Here is a 26,834-nt window from a genome sequence, read left to right as displayed (position 1 = left end):
CTCTATCAATGTTTTTAGACTTTTTTCTCCTAAATACTGAGAGCAATAAAGTATGCTATGCCAAGAATAGTTTGAAAAAGAAAGTAAATAGATAACACCCCTATTGATATTAAGTTGATAGATTTGTAAAATTTTAGAGCTGAGATAGAAGCGTGTGTGTGTGTGTGTGTGTGTGTGTATGTGTATAAGAGGCAGAGAAATAAAGACACAGGCAAAGAAAGACACAGAGAGACAGAGTGATACATATATATCTATATCTGACACACACAGAGACAGAGAGAGAGACAGAGACAAAGAGAGACAAAGAAACAGAGATAGATACCAAGATAGGAATAGAGAGAAATAGAAAAGCAGAGGAAAACAGATAAGGTCAGAGAGAAAACATACACAGAAACAGATGGAAGCAGAGACACCGTGTGAAAGACAAAGAGAAATCAAGCTGTATGGAGACCGAGGAAGAGCCACCTCAGCAAGTTGCTTAAGATGAGCTCAGTCTCTGCCCAGTTTGACCACAGCTGTAGTGCCACAGGTCTGTGTCAGTGACCAGGCTAGGCAAGCAGGCCCAGGGACCACAGTGTTAGACCCCGAACTACTTGTTCATATCTGTTATTGTTTTGAATCTAAATGTAGTTAAATTTTGTTTGTTTGTGGCTGCAGAAAGGTACTGAAGGAAATCTCTGTTGGAGAACTCAATCCAAATGAGACTGTGCGGGCCAATCTGGAGGCCCAGCTCCTTTCCAAGCTGGACCACCCAGCTATTGTCAAGTTCCATGCAAGCTTTGTGGAGCAAGATAATTTCTGCATTATCACAGAGTACTGCGAGGTAAGACCCCCCCCTCTTTTGGAATTCTCAGTAAAAACCTGTTTCAAGGTAAATAGCGCTCTGTAAAGAGACATCTCATAAGTTCAATAATCAAATCACAAGCCAGTGGGTGGGGGTGGTGAGTTACATAGGTGATAGGGATTAAAGATGTTGTTATGAGCACCTGATGTTGTATGGAAACGTTGAATCCCTATATTGTATACCTGAAACTAAGATTACACTATGATGCTAAGTGGAATTTTAAATAACAACCGAAAAGAAAAGAACCCCACAAGCTGGACTATGAAGACTGGGACAGCACGTCTTGCAGCTGAGAATGATAATCTCTAGGTCATTGACAAACTCACTTCTAATGAAGGAGTATTTGCTGCAGAAGAATGCTTCTTGGGGATGTATTTTAGAGAGAGTGGTCCACTGGACAGACCATTTAAATGCCGTAACAGAGTCCCGCATGAGCAGAGTTCCATCTCTTGAGTTTTGGGTTATAGGCTTATTCCTCATTTTTCTCAATGGAAATTTGGAAATGGAAATATGGCTCATTTTCCTCACGGAAATAGTCCTTCATATTTATAAACTTGTGATTAATGGCTTCTGTTATTTGCAATTTTCCCTGCCATTCCGTGTTCTCTGCAAGTAATAGCTGTGCATTTTACTGAGCCCCAACCGAGTGTGAAGCTGCTTGGAAAGGTACCGGAGGGGGAAGTGTCAAGGTGTATTTCTAATATGAATCTGTATGTTTGTTCCTGAGAGGCGAGGTAGAGGGCAGTTATAAGGGCGGGGTCAGGCAGAGAATACGTAAAGATGACCTTGCTCAAAAAGTATCTCCCAGAACATTCTGGGAGCTAGTCTTAGGCAAGTGCGCTTTGGGAGAATTTGGTGCTATTTATACTTTATGGTGAATTTAGCCAGCTCATCACCGGGATGTTGCTGGGGCCTGAACAAAAAGATGCTGGGGAGAAAGAAGATGCTCTTTTGAATGGAAAGCAGGTCTGTTTGGGTCAGAAACTTTGGACAACCAGAGGGTACTGTGTGTGTGAGAAGCAGAAAAGAAAAGGCAAGAGGAGATGAAGCTTGGAAGGAATAGGGATAGCAACAAAAGCCAACCTTATCTGCTTTCCACATCAGCTGGTGTATTAGCCAATATGAAGCCAAAGCTCAATTAAAATACCTGCAAGTTCGAGATACTCCAGGTGTCAGCTGTTTGCCTGCAGGTCAGCCGCCTCGGCTCAGCTTGGCCAGCTGTTTGCTCGTCCATTCTGCTTGGAGGAAAGTAAGGGAAAAGAAGGGGTGGGGAGAGAACCAGGGAGTTTGGATGGCCACTTCTCCTTCATCCGTGGGCTGTTAAGAAAAGCAAAATGATGAGTTGTGCAGGGCAGTGATAAGGCAAGCTCCTCGGGCATGTATGTCATGAATCCGTGCAAAACTGCAGGTAATTCCGGATGCAGCTACAACGTGATCCAATGCTGTAGTTTAATCATCTTTCCTCTTTACCTCCAGTTAATCAGCTATTTTATTTGGGAAACAACTGACTCCTTCTGCTTATGACTGTTACTCTACCTCTACTGCTGCTCTTAGCACACTGGATTTTCCAAAGATTCATTCCTGGTCTTAACAATATTTTTCACTGTAGTCATTACTGTGCAATAGAGCTTTCTGTGCTAATGGAAATATTCTATATTTGTGATGTCCAACGCAACAGTCAGTAGTCACACATGACTTTTCAGCACTTGACAAAGGGTGGCTAGTGTGATTGAGGAACAAGACGTTAAATTTTATTTAATGTTAATATATTTAAATTTAAATAACCACTGCCTAGCATATTAGACAGGTCTAGGTGATAAGCAGTAACTTTCTTTCCCAGCCTTATTTAAATTTAAAAAAAAATTTTAATGTAGCTTTAAGCTATCAGAAAAATTATAAGAATAAAACATGAACTCCTATGTACTGTTTGTCCAGATTTGAGAGGGAGTTGCAGACACAATGCCTCTTTGTTCTAAATACTACTATATTTTCTAAGGCCAAGGACAGTGTCTTATATAACCCTGGTACAATGATCAAAATCTGAAAATAAACACTGATACAATGTTAGTATCTAATTCAGTGGTCATCAAAATGTGGTCCCAGGCCAGCAGCATCACTATTACATGGGCCTCTTCTGGAGGTGCGGTCAGGCAATCTGTGTTTTCACAAGCCCACCAGGTGAGGCCAAAGCACATCTAAGTTTGGGAATCACCCATCCGCAATCCATCTTCAAATTTAGCCCGTTTGTCCCAATTACGTCCTTGGACATTTCTGTATGTTTTTTTCCTCACCCCGGATCCAGTCCAGGATCATCTGTGTTAATTTTTAAACGCTGGTGGTTTCCCAGGATTGAGCTACTCTCCCGGGAGGGGCGTTGCCATGGTGACGGCCGCTGGCTGGCAGGGGAACCGCTGCGGGGCTTCCTGGGCTCCGTGCTGCTGAGCTGTCAGACTGTCACTCCTCTGACTCCTAAGGAGTGACGTTTGCGGATCGCTGGTTCTTGTTAACAGAGATATTTCTCATTATCAGACCCAAATTTGCTCTTAACTCGCACAACTTTGGCATTATCCTCTCTTTATGGAGGTAGAATAATGCTGGAAATAGCAGATGGCCAAATTTCACCTCATAGAAAAATGCTATCACCATTGAAATAGTTGGCCTTTTTATCTCCAGGTTTGCTCTTCTGTAATTTAATCTGGGACCTTGCAAGATCCAAATATATAAATGCATTTGTGAGGCTGCTGTATCTACCGCTCAGCCCTTTGGGCTCATCACACCAGATTAAGAGAGTCAAAAACAATCAACTGAACTCTCACAAATTCTTGTCAAGATCTAACCAAATCTTTGATGGGGAATAGTTCCAAAACTGCCAAACTGGAAGAGTATTTCAAATATTGATGTCTTCTCTTCTCCCACCCCCACCCCCACCACCCAGTGTTAAATGAAACTATGTGCTGTTTCCTGTCCGTACAGTTTCACACCTCGTCAGCTGTGCGCGGGCCATTCCCTTTCAGAGTGTCCTTGCTCATAGTTGCACATCTTCAAAGCCTCCTCATCCTCCCAGGCCCAGCAGAAATGGCACCTCCTTTACAAGGACTCCCATAGTCTCCTGGCTGGAAATCCCTCCCCACCCCCACCGCATAGCATTATATGTCTCCCGGCACTCAGCACATTATGCATAGTATGAACCATCTCAGACTTTAGATGTGTGAGATTGATCTTTTTCTGATTCATTTTTTGTATCATGTCAGGGATCCAGTAGTGAGCCACAAAGAAATTAGCACTCAGAAATTTTTTTTCTGACGAATTCTATATGACTTGCTTGCAGCTGCTTCCCAGCTCATTTCTGCCAAAGACTAATGGTAAAAGATAAAATGTTGGATACTCCTACCTGTTACCGATGTCAAAAGCATTTTGTCCTACCTTCTTTTGCTGGCACACCTAACAGTGTACTGCCCTGGAGGACTGTGAGGTACTCCCTGCCCACCTGGGTTATGACTAGGCCTCCCCAGGAACCTGCACATTAACTTAGGAGATGCAGTAGAGTGAGTTCAGCCCACATGTCTTCAGTAGAGAGAGACCATAATGACTACCGCTGAAAGCAGGAAAGATTGGACTTATCTATTTTCTGCTTAGTGATATATTTTTTATTTTTATTTATTTATTTTAATGTTTATTTATTTTTGAGAGAGAGGGAGAGACAGAGTGTGAGCAGGAAATGGGCAGAGAGAGAGGGAGACACAGAATCTGAGCTGTCATCACAGATCCTGATGCGGGGCTTGAACCCACAAGTCGTGAGTTCATGACCTGAGCCGAAGTCGGATGCTTAACCAACTGAGCCACCCAGGTGCCCCTAATTTCTGCTTAGTGATATTAACATAACTAAACAGAAACTGTCTTAGTATAATGGTAGTGCTCAACCTTGGCTATACATTAGAATCACAAGGAGATTTCAAAAATCACAAGACCTGAGGCCCATCTGCAGAAAGTCTGATTTAATTGATCTGGATTTTTAGCTGGACATCAGGAGTTTTGAATGCTCTCCAGTGATTCTAATGTGTAGCCAGGGCTGAGAGCTGCATAAAAAGGAGAATCATTAGGTGCAAGCAGAAAAACGGAGTCATAAAGGAAAACTCTTGTCAGCGTGTGTGGAACACTGAGCCAAGATGAGGCCCAGAGCAGAGAACAAGCAAGTCTGGCTCTGGTGGTGGGTTAGGGTTTATGTTCAGGCCACTGCACTAGGTGCTATGATAATTACCTGGCCTGTTCTTCTTGCTCCACGTGCACCTTCTGATTAGAATTCAGCTCTCCACATAGGCCTCTTCTAACAGGAAAAAATCTGGCTAACCTGACATGAGCCCCATGCTGTCTTGGCAGCTGTAGTTCTCACTGCATGTGAAGAAATTGGCATTCTAGATTATTCATTGGTTCCTTAACAGTTTGAAGTTCACAAAGGCAATGGTAGTTAAGGGTCTTTCCAAAAGCCATTATTGAGCCCCAACTCTGTGTCAGATACAATTCTAGAGAGTGTGGGGCAACAGAGATAATATAATATTTCTTTAATGAACCTGTCTGGTAGAATAAACAAATGAATCATTTCTATCATTAGCAAAAATACAAGGGAGATACGGTAAGTGTCGAGGGAAGGAGGTAAAGTCCTGTGCAAGTTAAGGGTAGAGAGAAATGGACTGTGAGAACCATGGAGGAGCTAGGAATTATATTTGAACTTGAAGTATGGGAAGCATTTGGTCAAGGGAGATGGGGCAAGGACATCTTAGTTACAGGGAATAATGTGGTAAAAAACTCAGAGGTAGAAAAGCATGAGCCATGATTTAAGAACATAATACTTCACTTGTAATTATAATGTGTTTGCATTTCCTCATGTTAATAACTTATATACCCATCGTATAATTATCAGAACCAGGATATTAATATCTTACCAATTTTATTCTTAGTGTCTGTTCCAGGGCCCAGTCTAGGATCTTGCATTGCATGTAATTGTTGCATCTCCTTATTCCTTTCTCATCGGTGACAGTTCCCTTTTCCAGCCTTGTTTTTTGTGACCTTGATACTTTTGATGAGTACTGGTAACTTATTTTGTAGAAGGCCTCTCAGTTTGGATTTATGTGCTGTTTCCTCATGATTAGATTGAGGTTCTATATTTTGAGCAAGACTATCACACAAGTGGTGTGATGTCCTCCGCAGAACATCGTATTAAGAGGGAACATAATGCTAGTCCATCTTGTTACTGGTGATGTTAACGGTGATTGATTGAGGCTGTGTCTGCTGGATTTCTCCACTTAGAGTTACTATTTTCTTTTTTTGAAATGGATAAGTGTCTTGGGGAAAATATTTTGAGACTATGCCAATATCCTGTTTTTTCTCAAACTTTTACCCGCTGATTTTAGCATCTTTTAGTAAAGGTTGCCTGGAGCACTTTATACTGTGATGTTTTCCTAATGGTGATTATGTATATCTCTCATTCTTTCTACATTTACTAATTGGGATTCTTTTGTAAGGAAGAGCTGTTCTACTGTCTCTTTTCCATTTATGTATTCAATGATTTATTTATATCAGCATGAACTCATGAATATTTATTTTATTCTATGGGTTATAACCCAATACTGTCATTTTTATTTTGTTGTTCAAACTGTTCCAACTTTAGCTCCTTCAGGTTGGTTCTTGTGTCCTCTTCACATGCCCTTATCCTTTTTCAAGGAGAAGTAGATTCTTACTATTTTACAGAAGAGGAAACAGGACCCCAGAGAAGTGGAGTGATTTTCTGGCAGTCACATGACTAGAATATTGAATTTCGTCTAGGGCAGAACCAGGACCAGGGGTATTGGGAAAATTGTTCCTTTTTTTTTAAATTTGGATTTCTCTCTCCCTCCTTAATATTTAATGGAGTCAACCAAATAATCCATGGTTCCTACCTCCCTAAGGTACCTGTACATGGACATGAATAGGAAGACATTGATTGTTTTATTGCTCATACCAACAATGTTAATCAAACATGTTTCAAATTGTGGCCCTAAATGCAAATTTCTACATAGCTACACTAATTAAGCCAGTGTAAATTTACAAAATGAAACCTTCCAGTTATAAGAGAAACAAGATGTGGGAATCTAGAGTATAGTTCTGGGCACAGGGCCTTAGCTTACAATACTGTACTGTGTGCCTGAAATTTGCCAAGAGAGTAGATCTCAAGTGCACCACCACCAAAAAGAAAAAAAAAAAAAGATAGCTGTGTGAAGTATTGGATGTGGATGTGTCAGTTAACTTGGTGTGTGGTAATCATCTCACAATTCACAGGTATATGTATGCATGCATTTCCTTTTCTTGGCTTTTTCTCACTTACATTCAGTATCTTTATCTTTGTTTTTATGCATAAACACAAAAACACAAGTATATCAGTTTGTACATACATACATATTTTAATGTGATGATGATGTTATTCAGTATTTTATGTCTCTCAGTGGAGACTGGGTAGAGCTTGAAATAGTGGAAAGTGTGTGGACTTTGTCATCACACTGACTTCTGTTCAGATCTTGGTCTCTTTCCTTGAGGAAGTTATTTCATTTCTGTGATCCATTTCCTGCTATTAAGATAGTGTAGCAACACCTCTTTTGTTAGTTTTTTTTTTTTTAAGGGATATGAAATAATGAATGTTGAAAAAATGGCTCTCAGAACCTTGCACCTAGTAGGCTGCCAGTACTGGAAGTTGTTACTCTAATCAGTCATTATTTCATTGCTGCTCCCCTCTCCCCTTTCCACTTGGTTTTTGGAAGGCAAGCTCATTTTTAACTCTGAGTTCAACTTGTAGCCTTAAGTATGATTCATGCCAGAAGGAGGAAACATGCAGATTCTTAAACACTAATGAGTCTGATAGCAACTTTCAAGCAACTACTTGCCAAGGATCTGTTTGTACTGTACAAAAGAAAATTTGAAATTTTCTTTTATGTTTCTTATTTATGTAAAACTATTTAAATAAACCAAGTAAGTGGGCTGAATTTTACAATCTTGAACTTCTACTAAGCGTCAGTATTGAATTTGGCAATGACATGTAGCCAACAGGCTTACTAGCTCTCAGAGAGTCCTTATAACTTTGTACTGGATGTGTGTTGGGTCTGTAATTAAAGAAAAATATTTTTTTCTGTCCTTTTAAAATCACTGCTTATTGTCCTGAAGCTCTCTCTGGGGCCACTAACATCCAAATCATTTTGTTATGGTTGAGGGAGACTCCTAGGGTATTGATTATTGTGAGACTGATTCATGACCATCTGTCTTAGTCCATTCAGGCTCCTATCACAATATAGACTGGGTGCCTTATAAACAACAGAAATGGACTTCTCATGGTCTGAAGGCTGGAAGTGTGAGATCGCAACTCCAGCAGATTCAGTGTCTGGTGAAGGCTGGATTCCTGTTTCATAAATGGTCATCTTCTTGTTGTGTCCTCACATGGTAGAAGAGGTGAGGGAGGGATGTCTGGGGGGCGCAGTTATAAAGACACTAATTTTATTCATGAGGACTCCACCCTTATGATCTAGTCATATCCCAAAGGCCCCACCCCCTAATACTATCACACTGAGGCAGGGTACAATTTCTACCTAGGTATTTTGGGGAGATGCAAACATTCAGTCTGTAGCACCATCTTTCCCAGGATGAGCTCCAGGTAGCCACATATCAGGGCTATCCTTAGTGGCCTCCTTTCCTGGGATTGCTGCTGATTGAAAGAAAGGTGTATCCTATCGAGACCCTCAGGTTTTTCTGGGCAGTTCCATCCTGGAGTAGGTAGGCCTTCCTAAATTTGCTCTGTGCTAGTGCTGTGGGTCTAGACTTTATTCAGTTAGGGAGGATTGTAAATCATGTGAATGTCTATTTTTTTTTTTAATTTTTAATGTTTATTTATATTTGAGAGAGAGAGTGTGTGTGTGTGTGTGTGTGTGAGGAGGGGCAGAGAGAGGGGGACACAGAATCTGAAGCAGGGTCCAAGCTCTGAGCTGTCAGCACAGAGCCCAGTGGAGGGCTCAAACTCACGAACCGCGAGATCATGACCTGAGCTGAAGTTGGGGACGCTCAACTGACTGAGCCTCCCAGGCGCCCTGAGTGTCTGATTTTATACATCTGAATGGATCTACTCATGATTTTTAAGTACCAAAATTAATTTGATTTGTTCTGTTTACTTTCTTTGTTTAAGCCATGACGTATCTTAACCTTTTAACAACAAAGGTAAAAAGTAAGGCCGCTGAGGGGTGCCTGGCTGATTCAGTCAGTGGAGCATGTGACTCTTTGTCTTGTGGTCAGGGGTTCCAGCACCATGTTGGGTGTGGAACCTACTTAAAATCAAATTTAAAAAAAGAAAAATAAGGCCACAAATTTTTACTTAAAATTGTTAATGTAAAAATTGAAAAGCAAAATTAGTTTTATTTAAAAGATGTGCACTACTACACTAATATAAAGCAATTCATAAACCCAGCAGAATATACAGCATTTGGGGTGTGGCTTTAACTGACATATGACTTTATATAAATATAAGTATTCAGAAATAAAACAATCCAATTCAAACAGCTTATTTTATTTATTTATTAAAAATTTTTTTAATGTTTTTTATTTATTTTTTGATAGAGAGAGACAGTGCGAGTAGGGGAGGGTCAGAGAGAGAGGGAGATACAGAATCTGAAGCAGGCTCCAGGCTCTGAGCTAGTTGTCAGCACAGAGCCCGATGCAGGGCTCAAACCCACAAACTGTGAGATCATGACCTGAGCTGAAGCCAGACGCTTAACCGACTGAGCCACCCTGGTACCCCCAAATAGCTTATTTTAAAAACAACCCAGTGGTTTATAGAAGAAAGCATTTCGTGTCACTTCTTAAGGTAAAAATAAGTTCTACCATTTTATTTTTATTCATGTATATTTCCATCACCAGAAAGAACACTTACTTTAAAAGAATTTTGAAAAAGAAATTAGCAACCCAGGAATTCTTATTTATATTATCAGACATGAGCATCATGATGCTATATGGCATGATTTAGTACCTATGTAGAAACTGAGTTTTCTTATTTTGCTTTTAAGAACATGGTGTGTGCTGCCATTTGCCCCACTTGTTTGTACTGCATTGCAGCACACTTCCAAAATGCCAAGGAAATGTCTTCAGGTTCTACAACGTAAGGACAGATGATCTCCTTCACACCCCCTCCACCTCCACTTATTGGTGTTCTTTTAAAAATATGTCATTATAAAATGATTTTTATTCAATCCTGTCCCAAGCACATCTTTCTTCCGTTGGAATTTTTCAAACGATTGGACCGAATGTTGCCCCTGATGGGTGAGATATTAAGTGTCTGGCCCATTGTGTCATTATCCAGCAACATTTGTGAAGATGTGGTCCATGGACTCCCTGGCCCAGAGTCACTTAGGACACTTGCTTAAAGATAGAGATTCTTTTGTCCTCTCCAGACATGGATGATTCTGGTGCCTTCTGAAATTGGAGGTCCCCTGGAAGGTTGTATTAGAAGCTTATTGAAAGGTGATGTCGAGTGTTACAGAGCAGCGTTTAAGATGTCAACCAAGTGAATTAATGAGGAGCAACTTTTTAATTTTACCATGAAGTAGGGCAGAACAGTTTTTCAAGCTCCTTCCAACCCTAGAATCCTGAGATTATTTTGTTCTTTGTGTGTGTCTGCTCTGAACACTGCAGTTTCGTTGTATTCAGACCTCTGAGAATGTTCTACTTTAGCCTTTTAAACTGGTTGTAAGTGCTTCTGTTGAGATCTTAAAAAAACATGGATTAATTTTTTTTAATTAAATGCTTTTAGGATTTAAAACTTTTTAATGGAATCAAAGATGGGGTTTAGACGCTGTATTTGAGTTGTTCTTCATTTCTTCAAGGTCTTGGCATTTCAAAGTCAGTCTGATGTTGGCTAATTGGGCTGGGAGAGAGGAAGGAGAGGCCATTAACCCAGCAAATGGTACATTTTGGGTTACAGATTTCCAAAACGTCAGAAGTTAACATGAAGGCTTTATTTGCAACTTTCAAGGGGATAATATTTCTGAATGAAAGCATTTTCTGTGAGCGGTATAGACTTGGGACAACATTAATATTGGTTTAAGTAAAAGTCAATACTCTTCACTAAAGTTTTTTTTTTAACAATAAAAGTCATCATTAAATATTTCTCAAAGACAAAGTTGAAAAAACAAATAGCCTACAGATACTGTAATAAGAACTTTTTAAACTGAGGTAAGACATCAAAAACATTTGATTTTTACTTGGAAGATGGCTTAGAGAAAGGAAGTCATAAATGCTTTTCATATTGCTAGGTTAAAATCCATCAGCTTCACAAAAAGTATATTTTTTAGTTGTAAGATAAAAGCATACTTTTTTTTTATCTTAATTTGTGAGGGACCTGATTGCATAATTTAAATCCTAAGAAAATAATCTACAAAGTATTTATTAAAGAACAAAGTACATACAAAGCAAATAGTGTTTATTAGAGATAAATGTGCAAAATGAAAATTGTAGGGGCAGTAACTTGAGAAGGATGAGACCCAGCTCTGATTAATTATTTGGCATTCTATCTTCTCGTCGACTACACAGGCTCCTTGCTTCATGTTAGGAACTGGTTCATTTCTCCTTCTTACAGTCCGACTCAGAGAGCAAGGGGGGGCTTGCTCCTTTTGACATTTCACTTTGAGACATAGCATTGAAAGCCCTATTCTTTTTTTTTTTCAATAGTCTAAGTATATATATTTACTTAGTCACAGGAAATTGTACACATATTTAATATCAATGCAGGAAACAGATACGCAAGTTCCAGTTACCACTTGAGGAGAGAGCATTAGGAGGTAATTGTCCGACTAACAATAAATGTCACCCAGGGAGTGCGCTCCCATCACGGCAAGATAACTCACAGAGAACGTAATTCTACTCACTCACAAAGAAAACAGTACCAAAGCTGATATAAATGTGTAAAAATTCACATCTCTACAATTCATTTGGGATAAATTCTTGAAAAGAGTGCTATTTTAACACATGAATTTTTCCAAATTTTAGTGTTATTACAATTGGGGTAGACAATTACATATGCAAAGTCTGTTTTCATAGGGACAGTTGTACTTTTGTATGACCTTTCTAAAGTAAGAAACATTGGGTTGTTCTGTAAGGCAAGTTTTTCATTTTTCTTTTCATCTTCTTTGTTCCCTATCTCCCCCTTCCTTCCTTCCTTGCTTTCTTCCTTCCATCTGTCCATCCATCCACCCATCCATCCATCCATCACTCCTCATCTGAAGCTATGAAGGGAGGACACAGCAACATACATAATTCTCTTTCTGACAGTGGAGATATGTTATCATATTCAGAGAATCTACATGGGATATTGAAAGGATATCTTGCTTTTTGTTTTAAAATTAGTATGTGTGGGTGTGCGTGTGAGAGAGAGAAAGGTTTTGCTAGAGTCCTCTTGGATACAAGAGCCTGGATTGGAGAAATAGATACATTTGTAGCTTCCCCTTCATCTGAAGGGCTTTCGTGTCCACTTCACAGGAAGTTATAATATTCTTTTGTCAAAAATGTTTTGTGCAGTTTATAGAAACATTATCATGGTGCAGCTTGTATGATCCAACAGAACTTTGATAAACTCTAGGAATAAAAAGAGGGGATATAAAGGTAGGTTTGGAGAAAGAAGAAAATGATAGTCTTTTGACAAGGAGTCAAACATTCAATTCACTGGATTTTTGAATTCCAACAAGCTTTGATCTCCTTGGCCCAGAAAATCCAGCAGGAAATTGAATGTGACCTAAGATCCAAGTAGAAGGTTTGATATGCCACTTCTTGCTTGTCATGCTCTTGTGGAAGGTGAGAATATGGGAGGCTAATATTTGCATATTGTACTGAAAGGAAATAAAAAATGCATTACAAGTGAGTCAATTGGTTGAATGAATGTTGTTTGATTAAAAGTAATTTCCCTTTTCATTGCTTATAAATGTTTTTTTCCTTTGCATTTAACAATGGAAACTCTGTCAGGAATAGTCATTAAGTAAGTAGCTTAATGTTTGGCCTTTATGTTCCTTAGGGATATGGCTAGTAGCTCTCCTCTCTCCTGGGGCTGTGTTGTTGGCATACCCCAAACACTTCCATTTCACTCTTCGTTTTTTTCAGAGAAACACTTCTTGGATTGTCTTTACTTGTTCAGTGTTTTAAGGTAAAAGAGATCAGGTATAGGGTTTCTCTGAGAGAATTTAACATTTTGCATATTCATTTCTATGGTAGTTGAAATACATTAATATAAACATAACCAGAAAGGGCCTCATGTCACACTCTGCTAGGCGACTTTAGATGTTTGTCACTGTGATCATGATTCATTTTTGCTACCAAGTATTATTCTTTCTGTCACCAGTAAGCCGTAGGACAGATTGACTAAATGTTTAAATGATGTGTTTGGACCCCACATAAATCAACAGTTGCTCTATTCCTGGGAAGTTTACTGTAGTTAAATACACAAAAGGAGAGTGAAGTCATCCCAAGATACGTGTATGTCTGTACATGCCAGCCCGAAGAGTCTGAACTCCTGCAGCCAGTGCCATATGCACAATGTAAGGACTGACTTAGTTTCACCAAAAGATCATCACTTTATATTAAATTAAAGCATTCATTTTAATTTTAGCATTCACTTTCAGTTTTGGCTTTATATTTTTACTTTGTATATCTATTTGGCTTCTATAGTTGTATAAAAGTCTAAGCATAAGAAAAGTCATTCCTAGTTTAATGTGGACACATATAAATATGTGATGTAATGTAATGTAAGAAGTTTTAGGTAATATTTTAGTAACAAAATAAAACCTTTTAGAAGGGTTTTGTCCTTGAGTGATATCAAAGATAAGCACATTGTGCATTACCTAACGTGGTGAAAACAGTTTATTCGGTAACTGGCACTCAGGGGAAGAGCTGAGCTCTTGTGGTCGTGCACGTATTCTGATATGCACAGAGGTGCCTGGACAATGAACAGTGAGACTGGAAGAAGGGAGAAAACAGTGGGAGCCTGAGCAGTCCTGGAAGGGAAACACTGGAAAGGCAGGAAAGGGGTTGGTTCATGTGTATCTGGGTTTGCTAACTGGTGCTAGTGGAGGTTAGGTCCCCGATCCTTCCACAGACACCAGGAAACGGGATCCTATCTCGAGATGCGGGCAGGAACAAACAGTAAATTCTTTTGGCAGCTCTAAGTTTTCTCAGGCAGGTACTTTAAGGGACACTAGAGTCCTCCCAGGGATGTGGCCTTGAGCTATGAGAAGTGTGTTGGTGTTTATTCAAGTCTTTTTGAGCCGAGGCTGCGGCCTAGTGGAGAGGAGGGCTAGAAGGAGCCCAGTGAGAGTTTGGTCAAGGGGAGACTCTTTGTCAATGATAGTTCCAGAGTGGCACTATGCCCTCACTTTCTTGTGATAAACAGTGATTGCTGTATATTAACTATTGTAGAGAGAGCTTGATTTTTAAATCTTAACTGAAAGAAAAATATGAAAAATTATGCTACTATGTTTCAGGGCCGCGATCTGGACTGTAAAATTCAGGAATATAAAGAAGCTGGCAAAACCTTTCCGGAAAGTCAGATAATAGAATGGTTTATCCAGCTCTTGCTAGGAGTTGACTACATGCATGAAAGGTATGTTCATTTGTTACAGAGGGACATGATTTTAACAGTCATGTCTGAACTTGAAAAATGAATTTTGGGGAGTCTAATGAAAGGAAGTAAGTCCAAAGGTAAATGACTGTAGTAAAACATCTGCAATATGCTTTTCCAGGAGGAAACTGTTAAATGATTCAATATAAAAGATTTACTTGAATAACCTTTTTTGTTGCTGTCCTGGAAATGAAGTTGACCTTGACTACAAGACAGAAAGTTGTATTAAACACATTCTCATCTATCTGATCATCCCCTGTGATTACGAGTTATTCTCAGATACCTTGAGCATGCTGTGAATTTATTACATCTTACAAGAGGCTTAAGCTATAAATACCAAGCATGCTCTAAATGAACTGCACAGTCAACTTAGAATGTGTCAGTACACAGGCTAGCTTTGTTCACATCCCAACGTGAGCTGAGTAATTGAGGCAGAATATATTCTTGGGACTCAGAGATTTTTTCAGACCAAAAATCAGTTTTGACGTGATGTATATGATACAGAAGGTCAAAGTATATTTTATGAATTCAGTTGTCTGTAATTTGCAAATATAATCTCTACTTTAACATGTACTTTAAAACCTTGAATTATATTTTCTATACGTCAAAAGTAACAATTTTGGGGTGTTTCATAGCTACGTAAAATGGTTTGACCATGTTTGAAAAGATGAACATACATAGACAAAAGTAGTACTATGAGATGTCCCTGTTAGCTTTCAACTTGGGAATGGGTGGAACAGGGATCACATTCTTGAACAAAGGTTGAAATTTATAGAATACACATCAAGGTCTGGCTATCCATGGGTGTCAGATCGCTCACATGTGGTGCCTATGGTTTCTGAATGCATAAAAGATGGCCAGATTATACTGAGCTTTGCCTCGTATCTTCTAAACACATGTTCGATGATACAGATAGCTACTGATTTATTGGCAACTCAACAATCTTTTGAACGATGTCAAACTCTCCTCTAAGAAACAATGATGAAAGAATATCAAATAATGCTTTAATAAACTACCCAAAGCTGCTGAATGTAGACATATGTGTATACAGTTGTACTGGAAGTTCTTTTATTGTCTTTATTATTCCGTACATATTTGTTAGCTTATATAAGCAAATATGTATATCTCACATGTGTATGTGTCACCTTCACATATAAAGGTGACAACCTTTGTGTTCTCTGTGCAAAATATAAAACTGAAATCTGGTTGATTTAGTAGCCCAAATATTTGCAGTGTATTTGGTGTGGTTAATAGTTAAAGGAAATAAGTTTAAAATAGTCTTTCAAAGAGAGGATATAATTTTTTTTTAATCCTTCTAGATTTTAAGAAAGTCATTAAATGGGACTAAATGTTTGGGTATTTGTGTATCTGTGTTCCTGAAATGTCATCCTCTGTGATTCAGATACCAAATTATGGTGTTTATTTATTATGTTATTATAACCAGTATTGTAAATTTTATCTGCATAAACAGAAATTTCAATTTTATTCTTAAGTTCATTTATTCATTTATTAAATAGAGATAAATTAAAAATAAAACCTAACTTTAAAGAACTGTTAGTAAACTAGCAGAGATAAAACATGTCCCCAACTAACTGTGAACCCTGTAACAAGTGGATATACGAGGTGCAGAGTCTCTGCTACATCCTGCTTTATGGCCCGGGACAAGCTGCTTAACCTCTCTGAGCCTTTGTTTTCTCACTTATAAAATAAGGATAATGATGGGACTCTCCCTACTTGCTTATAGACCTATAAGGAATATGCACTGAGATGTTACACATTTAAAAAGTTTGCAGTCTGTTAAGCACTCTGTAAAATGTTGTTGTTTGTGGTTGTAGTTTATATAGAAATGAAAACATAGTCACCAGAAGGGCTAAAAAAAAAAATTCTGATGATAATAGTGCTGACAAGGATGTGGAGCTACTGGAACTCTCTTACATTGCTGGAATCACTTTAGAAAAAAACCTAAACACTCAAATACTCTGTGAGCCAATAATTTTATTCCTGAGATGAGCATTGAGTTCCTGAGTCCAACAAAAGACATGTACAAAATATCCGTAGAAGCCTTATTTGTAATAGCCAAAATGTCCACTTATAATAGAATGGTTGAATAACTTGTGGTACAATCTTAGAGTGGAATATGACTCTGCAGTAAAAGAGGAGCATACCTGATGTGCATGACCTGGATGAATCTCAGAAATGTGATGTGTGGGTGAAAGAAGCCAGATGCAAAAGAGGCATACTATATGACTCATTTATATGAAATTCAAAAACAGGCAAAACCAATCAGATTACCTGACCCAATCTCAAAATAGAGATTTCCCTTGAAGGAGATTTTGACTGGGTGCACAAAGAAAGTTCTGGGATACTGGAAGTATTCTATGTCTTGACCCAAGTGGATGATTATAAGGGTGATAAATTCATCAAGTGTAAGATTTACACATTTTAATGTAAATTATACTCTAATTTAAAACAAATGATGAGTGCCAAAAAAAAAAAAAAGTACAGTCTAAATGCTATAGGAGATCAGAAAAGGGACAATATTTCTACTTGGGAGAATCAATGAAGGTCTTGGAAGAAGTGATACTTGACCCAAAGTAGGTTTTGAATAAAGTGAAAGATAAGTCAGAGTTTTCCAGGGTTAGGGAACACAGTTGTCAAAGGCACAGAGCTGGGAAGTCATGGCACTTTTAGAGTGAATGATGAGTAGGTCAATTGGAATGGCTCTTGGGGTACATGGATGAAGCTGCAAGGAAAAGTAGGTTGACATCAAGCTGTAGAGGGCTTTATTTTATAGTATAGACAATGATGCCACAGAAGTCTTCTGAGTGGAACTATGATCAAAGCTTCAGGAAGACTGGATGATAAATTACAGAGGGGAGAGAGGGGAACTCAGGATATCAGTCTGGAACCTTTTATAATATCCATGCATGAGGTTGTATGACCTGAAACAATATGGCAGCAGTGGGCAGGACATGGAAGGATGAGATGCTTTGAAATAATTAATTAAAAAATAAACTATCTTAGTTATCTGTTCTCAAAGAGATATAAATCCAAAAAGAATGATTCTGTTAGCACCTAGTATAGACACTTTGAAATAGTGGTGTAAAAAGCTAAGAATATTCACAGTTTACTAAAAGTTACCTTGAGAATAAGACACTAATAGTCTCCCTACTGAACGTCTTGCTGTCTGAACAAAAGCCCCCAATCTCAGTGGCTTATAACCAGAATTTATGGCTCATGTGCATGTTGGCAGCCACATATGGGCTGTAACTCAGCTCTGCCTGCCCTCCCATTCCAGTAGTATTAAGACTGAAGGAGCAGCTCCCCTGTGGGACAAGCTTTTCTCATGTCAGAGGGAAAGCCAGAGAGTTAGCAGAAACGCTCAGTGGCTCTTAAAGTTTTTTTTTTTTTAATGTTTAGTTATTTTTGGGAGAGAGTGAGTGTGTGTGAGTGAGTGGGGGAGGGCAGAAAGAGAGGGAGACAGAACAGTGTCCATGCTGACAGCAGAAAGCCTGATGCAGGGCTGGAACTCAGGAATTGAGAGGTCATGAACTGAGCCAAAGTCCAACTCTTTTTTTTTTTTTTTATAGTTTATTTTTGAGACAGAGAGAGACAGAGCATGATTGGGGGAGAGCCAGAGAGAGAGGAATACACAGAATCTGAAATAGGCTCCAGGCTCTGAGCTCTCAGCATAGAACCCGACACAGGGCTTGAACCCATGAACCGTGAGATCATGACCTGAGCCAAAGTCGGATGCTTAACCAACTGAGCTACCCAGGTGCCCCCCAAAGCCCAACTCTTAACTGACTGAGCCACCCAGGTACCCCAGCAGTTAAAATTTCTCCTCAGACTTGACACCCCTATTGATCAACCAAGTCACATGACCAAACACAGTGTCAAAGGGTGGGGGAGTCTCTTCCTCCCCAAGGGGACATTCAGGACAAGCCACAAGATGTGTAACTATTTGGGAACAACTGTACAGACTACCACAATGCTTTACTGTGCTTCTTCCAAATCATAGCCCATAAAAATAGATCTATCTACAAAACATTGTTCCAGCCTCTTCCTTATATGGTATATAGTATATATTAAAATGTATTTTTTAAATGACATAGATTGCTTTACGAATGAGTTAGGAAGGTTACCTTGGAAAATACACATGTGGAGAAGTTAGGTGTGGCTCCTCTGTTGCAAATGCCTTGCCAATTATTTTAGTGCAGGTGATGGTTAATTTTGTGTCAACTTGAGTGGCCATGGGGAATCCAGATTACACCCTGCTTCTGGGTGCTTCTGTGAGGGTGTTTCTGATGAGATTAGTATTTGAATCAGTGAACTCAGTAGATTGCTCTCTCCAATGTGGTTGGCCACCATCCAATCCCTTGGGGGCCGAAATAGAACAAAAGGTAGAGGAAGGAGGAATTTGCCCCCCTTTTCCCGTCTTGAGCTGGGATCTATCTCATCTTCTCCTGTCCTCAGACTGAGACTTAGACCATCGATTCCCTCTGGTTCTCAGGTCTTTAGACTCAGACTGAGTTATGCCACCAGCTTTCCTGGGTCTCCAGCTTGCAGATCGTGGAATTACTCAGCCTCCATACTTGTGTGAGCCAGTTTGTCACCATATAGCTCCATATCTATCTATCTCTATATCTATCATCTGTATCTATATCTATTGGTTCTGTTTCTCTGGAGAACCCTGACTAATACACTGCATCAGCAGAGGAGATAAAGAAGACCCAGGGAAGACTAAGAAAAATGAGGTTACAGAAGAAATGATTTTGTTTACTCCTTTGGATATGTCCTGTACTTATTTTAATTAGGTTTATTTATACATTTGTAATATGCTAAATCTATAGCATATGGCATGAACACTCATAAATGATGATGCTAAGAGCTGAGAATATTCACAGTTCACTAAAAGCTATCTTGAGAATGTAGCACTAAAACTCATTCCTCTTGTGGGCCTGCACCTCTGGCTCACAGAAGGAGGGAAGTTTTTTTAAAGGTATGTGTGTTCTAAGGCTCCTTGCCAACCCTCTCAAGTTTCCAAAGACTAGTCCAGTATTTGAGGGGCTTTGGAACATAGAACCGTCCTCTCTCTGAAAGTGTAGTCCTGTAGTCTTTCTTCTCTTTGGTCCAGTTAATTGGCTAATGCTTGAAACATCATCATCTCTGGATGCCACAGCAGAATTGGGCATAAGAGTGCTCTGTGGGGCAGAGACAGTGTCTTGCTCATCTTTTTTCCTCAGTGCTAATACAGAAATGACTAAACAAAGCAAAGCAAACTCCAAACTCAATCCTCTTGAAGAGGGAGGAGTCCAGCTACCCTAGATTTTTTAGGATGAAGGATAGTGTAGCTTCTCTGCAGAGAGCCTCTGCTGGTGATCTGAGACCTTGCTGATTTTGGTGCTTTCACAGCGGAGAAGAAACCAGGGCTGGGGCACTTTCCCCGAGGTGACTGCCTCATCACCTGGCAGCCCGCACGGTTTCCCTTCCAGCTTGGTGTGAGGTATTGTGTTGGGATAGCTAAATATTCCCTGAGAGGTGGCACCAGGAATTCATTTTTAATGTAGTGAGGCCCCCAAGGAAGAACCTACTGGAAATCCAGGTCAGTAAATATGATGGGGGATGGTGGTATGCTACCCCAGCTTTAAAGATGAAAAAGCAGAAGGAAGCTGGAAAGTCCTACTTTCTCCTGGTTCCTCCTTCTTGAGGATGTCTAGAAGTCACTTTTTTTTGCAAGGAGACCCCCGTCCCCATCCCAGTGCCAGGTGTAGGCAGCTCTTGCTGTGTTGGCAGCAGCTACGTTTGAAGGGGGCCTAGCTCCACCTCTTGCTTAGAACACAGAGGAATCGTCCTGCTCTTGAGGGCCTACAGTACCAGTGAGAAAGCCAGGCAAGTGCCTCAGAGTCTAGGATAGATGCCATATGGCAGAGACCAGCAGTGGGGAGTCACTGTTTGTGCCAGTACCTTTGGCAAGAAGAGTTTGTGATCCACCCTGAGACCCTGCCAGCTGGAGAGGGAGCTGAGGCTTCAGAAACTATGAAGATAAGGGTTTAAGGGGAGATGAAGGCTAAATTGTGCCTACCTTCTCCACAGTCCTATCTTGGGCTGAGAGCCTGAGAAACACCTACTCCATCTACCTTCACTCTCCTGTGGTCCTCAAGGCTGAAGGATGTAGAAGATGACCTGATGAAGGAGATGGAGGCAGGAGCTCTGCTGTATATCTGAGCACAACTGTCATCTAATCTTACCTGGTCACTTATCTCTCTTGAGCATCATGAAACTTAGAAATGAGAGGGACCCACCACTCTCAGAGACATGGTATGGGACATATGATGTAATAGATGAAAGGCTACTCTGAACTTTTTAGAAGAAAGGTTTTATATAAATTGCCTATATTGCTAGTCACCTCGTTGTTTCTAGGATTTTATTTTTATATGCTTCAAAGGAAAGGATATTAACCAATTACGTGGCAAGGCTTTCTTGCTCGAACTGTTTTTGCTTACTGTAACCAGAAAGCCAGTAAATTATACTTTATCCAAATTTCCAAATAATTTGATATCTGGCCTGTTGTATAGAATTTATTATTTCATTGCAATGGTGCCAGCCAATTACTTCTCATAATTTTTCTAACATATTGTTTGCCTTTTTCTTAAAATACTTTGTGCTGATCTACATATTTCTATATTTATATATGTGAGGGCTATGAATGCATTGCTGTCTGAAACTCATCTTCTCCTTGTGTAGGTGTCATTGGTTAAGTTTCTCCTGAACGTATTACTTATTCCAAATTTATATTACTGGTCTCCTGGTCATCTCCCAAGCTCACTCTTCCAAATTCTAAATCCTTAGACTCTCAGACTCCCTGGTACTTGTAGCTGGAAGAGACCCAGTACTTTCTCCTCAGATCTTGAATCAACAGGAACCAAGTGAATCAACTTAAGATGCTTTTAAGTGCAAGTAACAGAAACAGCTTAAACAATAAAGAAAATTCATTAACTCACCTAACAAGAAGTGTCAGGGGGGATGGGGGGGTGTTGATATTAGTGGCTCAGCTATACTTCAAGTTCTATCTCTTTACTTCCATTGTTAGCATGGTTTGCTTTTGTAGTCAGAATTGTCTTCTTGTAGCTGCCCTGATGGTTGAAGCACCGCCATGTGTCACTCCCCAAACAACAATTACCAAAAGCCACACAAGGCAAAAGGGCCATATGTCACCCTCTCTTCTCATCTTTTATACGCATGGGGAAATATTTCCTATAAGCTTCCAGTAGACTTCCTTATGTTTCATTGGTGTCAGAAATAATTTCCAAAACTTAGAAAAGGCATGAGATCACTGAGTATTCTTTTAGCTTAATGCTGGGTTTAATTTCCTATCATCTGGGCTATTTCATAACTCTGTGGAGGCAGAGGTTAACTTGAATGTTTTTGTCTAGAAGAGATGCAAATAATTTTTGTTCACTGGCACAGACAACTCTGGGGATGTGGTTTACAGCCCTGTTGACCACTAACCAGTTGTGTACCCAGCTACCTAGCTTGTCAAAGACTCTTTGACTCCATTTTAACATGTTTCTAGTTTCCTTATTGATTAATGAGTTGAAAAAAATCCTTGACATGTGTTCATTTCATATTTTCATGTTATTCATAATTTTACCTTTTTGGGTTTTTAAAAAAATTTTTATGTCCTTATTTTATTTTGAGAGACAGAGACAGAGAATGAGTGGGGGAGGGGCAGAGAGAAAGGGAGACACAGAATCTAAAGCAGGCTCCAGGCTCTGAGCTGTCAGCACAGAGCCTGACGCAGGGCTCGAAACCACGGACTGTGAGATCATGACCTGAGCAGAAGTTGGACGCTTAACAAACTGAGCCACCCAGGCACCCCTACCTTTTGAAAATTATACTTGAACATTGGCCAGAATTTGGTCACACCACATACCCAAACTAGTCACCCCATAGGGAAAAGAGATTTCCCAATTTATTTCCCAAAATCTCTTCCACATTAACTCCCTTCCCTCCTCATTGCTCTTACCTACCAGGACAGAGGACGCCCAGCCTCTCCAGGGCTCGTGGGGTTCTGGTATCAAGGGAAAAGAGCAGGAAAATGGTCATTGTCTAGGTACTCAACAGTTCCTGCCATATGAGGGGAACCTCAGAAGTGGGCATAGGCTTTACTTAACCCTCCTTTGTTAAATATAATTGTTTTCCTTTAATTTTCAAGTAGTAAACATCATACTTACACAGAGACCAGCTTTAGATGTTATAGGAATATAAGAAGGCAGGAGAGAATATTGATTAAATGCAGAGTTTTAATTTTTTTTAAATAATGAATAAGCCCCACTAAATGGTATTCATCTTTGTGCCAAGGCTAGTGCTTTTAAAGTCAACATACGTTTATTGAGTATTTACCATGAGTAAAAGAGACCGATAGTACTTTGTAGAATCAAACAGACTTGTTCATCCTCATAGGCTGTATGACCTTGGGCAAATTATTTAGCCTCTCTCAGCCTTGATTTTCTCATCTCCAGACTGTAGCATAGTGCTTTAGGTGATAGCGCCTGCGGTTATCCACCCTACGATGAAGTGGCCCAGACCTCTGTTGTCCACTTTTCTTCTTCCATTTCCTCTCCATTCTTGAAAGATGATTTATTCCTAATACTCCAAAGCCTTCCAGGGAATAAAGATTACTGGAATTAGAGGAAACTCTGCCGTCATTCTCAGTTCTTTATCTACAATTCTAATTGCATTCTCTGAGCGTGTGGCCATTTGTGTCCATGGAATAAAATAGATGGACTTTATGAGTGACTTTTCTTTGGCTCTACTCCTTAGTCATAATTTACAGCTTTGCTCTGGGTGACTGAGGTGTGAGGACTGTAGCAAGGAAATGCTGCAACACCTGTATGATCACTAACAGTAATGGTAAAAAATGAATTATTTTTATAACTGGTATTTCTAGCATTAACTGATAATAGTACAATTTTGTGGGCATGTACATAAGAGGAATCATTTGTTGGGAGAGAAGTTTCCTTCTGAATGTGAATGTTTGTATTGGTAACTATAATTATAATTTTTTATAAAGTGATGATGACTAGATTTCGTTCTGCCTTCTTTTGTAGTTATTTGTGTATCTCTCCAACCTGATTGTAAGCATTATGGGGTGTCTTATGTATCTTTATATTTTTCACATTAATGTAGTACAGCACATAGCATGTAGTTGGCACTCATTAATTGGTTTTTTTAATTAATGAGCCCCACAAGATGGTATTCATTTTTGTGCCAAGGATAGTGTTTCTAAAATTAACATGCACTTATTGAGCCTCTACCATGAGTAAAGAACAGTGTGGAAGAGGAAAGATGATACAGACCTGCCCTGAGCTCTTGCTATGGCTGCTGGAGGCTAGAGATCTTCTAGTCTCTCAGAGGCCATGTATAGGGTTTTACATTCTATTCTGGTAGCAGTGCAGGGCCATGAAAAGTTCTTAAGTTAGGGTTCCAGAACAGATTTTAATTTTATAAAGCACATCCCTGTTCCAAGCCTAAGTCTCAGAAATACTGCTCCCAAATTGGGGTTTCCTGTACACCATAACAACTGATGCATATTATAATCATGAGTTGTTAAAAATATCCTTTGTTTGTGACGTCTGGGAATTATACAGTCCATCTTGGAAAGATGTCAGTTAAAAATAGTTTGAAAAGTTCAGACATATGTAAACCCAAGGATTCAATGAAGTTCAACCTACCAATTTAATTAGAGTTTATAGTGTTACAGAGGATAATATCGTTAGATAAGATATGAACCTTGTAGAGCTTATAGTTTAGCAAGAGTGACTGGTCAGCTTTAGAATATGGTGTCAAAAGAAGAACAGAAGTGGGAGAGGGTGTTTAACTTGCTGACGGTAGTAGGAGTGGTGGTTAAGCATTCTCAGACAGTGGTACGGGGGATCCTTTTCTAAGCTTGCGTCTTTAGAAAACACAGCCTCGGGCAAGGACTGGAATGCTGACACCTGCCTTGGGTGGTGTAGACCCAGGATGGTGAGAGTGAGGACACATTGAACCAAGGTGAAGATGTGAAACAGAGAAGTGTGTGTTACTGTGCTGGCCGTCACTTCACAAAGACCTGGGGAAAGGCAACAGGTTGCTTGGCAGAGCTATTTTATGGCTTAGAGACACAGGGGTAGCATGCCCTGGGGGAAAAAGGGAAATTGATCGCCTAACTTCTTTCTCCTCTTGTCTCTCACTGGTCCACTCCAAAGGAGTTAACACCCTTGCACTTTTTGGTTGTGTCATCTAGTTCCTTACATTGCCAGTTGGAATGCTTGATTCCACGTCCTGCAGTGTGGTGTTTCATCCTAGTCCCGATATGGGAGGAGTCAGAGGGCCTGGCATCCCCAGGCAAGTGACTAATTAGCCTCCAGTCCCAGCATCTTTGGAAGGAAGTGGGTAGTTGGGGACTCCAAGGAGGTGCATGTGGTTTGTATCCAATATAGTCCTGAAAGACAGACAGAATTCTGAGAGGCAGAGATGAAAGAGGAAGGCATTTTAATACAAACTGTGACATAGCGGGAAAAATATATGTGTTGCATTTAAGATAAAGCAAGTGCCTTATTGGCTTCAACAGAAATGTGACAGTTTCTTAGCCCAGATTTTCTTGGCTTGTAATTATTCTTGAGTTTTTCTGTCTTTTAAAAGGTACTTCAAATATGTAACTAAATGCTTATTCCTTCATTAGATTTTTTTTTGTATGAATAAATTACCAATTGGAAAAAAATCCTTTATCAGGCCTTTTCTTACAGATGTATAAATAGGTGGAAGAGGAGGCTGGAAATGTAAGACTTCAAATGTGAAGCTGTCTTTGATTTGGCCAACAGTAGGGGTCACAGAGGGTCTTGAGCAGGGAGTGGGATGTCAAGAGTGAGGAGGAAGGACGATGTGGTTTAAGCCATTCCCTGTAGTTCATCATTCACTTCCGCTTGATAGCCTCACACAGACTTTTCCTTTCGATATCCTGGTGGTAGCAATGACAGTAGAAACACGAGCCATAATGGTAACAACCACAGCAACCGTGGCTCATCCCATTGCTTCATTCACATCTCTGTCCCATGTCACTTTCTCTAAGGCCTTCCCTGACCACCTGATCTAAACTAGCATCTCCCCACCCTGGTTAATCTCTAGCCCCTTGCTCTGCTTTATTGTTTTCATAGCATTAAGCTAGCTGACATCATATTATATATGTATACACTCGTTTAGTTATTTTCTGTGTATTTACCTGACCAGAAAACTTCATAAACACAGAGAATTTGTCTGTCTTGATCAGTCATTGCCAATGCCTGGACTGTTCTAAGCACCTGATGGGGTTCTAACGTAACCTCAGTGAGACTGTGGACTACATGGCGGTGCTGATTCTTTGTAATCTGTTGAGGCTTGCTTTATGCATTAGTTCATTGTCAGTTTTTGAAAATATTCCATGCATGCCTGAAAGAACATGCATTTTTAAGTTTTTTGATGAAATACTCAGTTTATGTATATTAGCTCAAGCTAATTGTGCTTTTCAAATCTATGATTGTTTTGTTAAAGTCTATATCCTTATTAATTTTTTACTGAATTTATTAATTACTAAGGAAAATATGCTAAATTTCCCCCCGTGATTGTGGATTTGTCAAATTCTCCTTAAAGTTCTATTACTATTAAGTTTTTATAATGTATTTAAGCTTATGTCATAAGTTGCACATAAGTACAGAATTAAAATTTTTTCCCAATAAATTATTGGTTTATTCACTATGTACTGATACTCTTTATCCTTAATTTACCTAATACTGCTTTTTACCAGCTTTCTTTTGCCTGGAATATCTTTTCTATCCTCTTGCTTTCTACCTCTGTCCTTATGTTTTTTTTAAAAAAGGGTGTTCTTTGGGGTGCTTCAGTGGATAAGTTGGTTAAGTGTCTGCCTTTTGATTTCAGCTTGTGTTATGATCTTACAGTTTATGGGTTTGAGCCCCACGTCAGGCTGTGCTTTGATGGTGCAGAGCCTGCTTGGGATTCTGTCCCCCCTCCTCTCAAAATAAAATAAATAAACTTTAAAAAGGTTTTTAAAAAAGTGTGTTCTTCATATCAGTTTTTGAAAAATAGTTTAGTCCTGTTTCTTTGTGTTTTAATTCATGATTTGAGTCCTTCATACAATATATGAAATGTATTTCTACCATTGTATTTTGTTACATACCTTTTTCTCCCCTCCCCACTTTCTTTTGCTGGTTTTGGAGTGAATGGTGGACAATATATATGAAATAGTGTAGAGATGTTGGATGGTACTGCCTTCTTCTGGAGAGCATC

General features: G+C 39.5%; 1 protein-coding gene across 2 annotated transcripts in view; it reads left to right on the top strand.

Annotated features, from left to right (window-relative positions):
* NEK11 (NIMA related kinase 11) overlaps window positions 1–26,834 on the top strand; it is a 220,879-nt gene that overhangs the window by 41,298 nt on the left and 152,747 nt on the right. For both annotated transcript variants that reach the window (XM_029940296.1, XM_029940297.1), the window contains 2 exons: window positions 658–823; window positions 14,374–14,492. In XM_029940296.1, the coding sequence (XP_029796156.1) occupies window positions 658–823; window positions 14,374–14,492 (285 nt within the window). The remainder of the gene's footprint in view (window positions 1–657; window positions 824–14,373; window positions 14,493–26,834) is intronic.

Source organism: Suricata suricatta, chromosome 5, assembly GCF_006229205.1.
Source record: "Suricata suricatta isolate VVHF042 chromosome 5, meerkat_22Aug2017_6uvM2_HiC, whole genome shotgun sequence".
Lineage (NCBI taxonomy): Eukaryota > Metazoa > Chordata > Mammalia > Carnivora > Herpestidae > Suricata > Suricata suricatta.
This window is presented reverse-complemented; position numbering and strand designations above follow the sequence as displayed.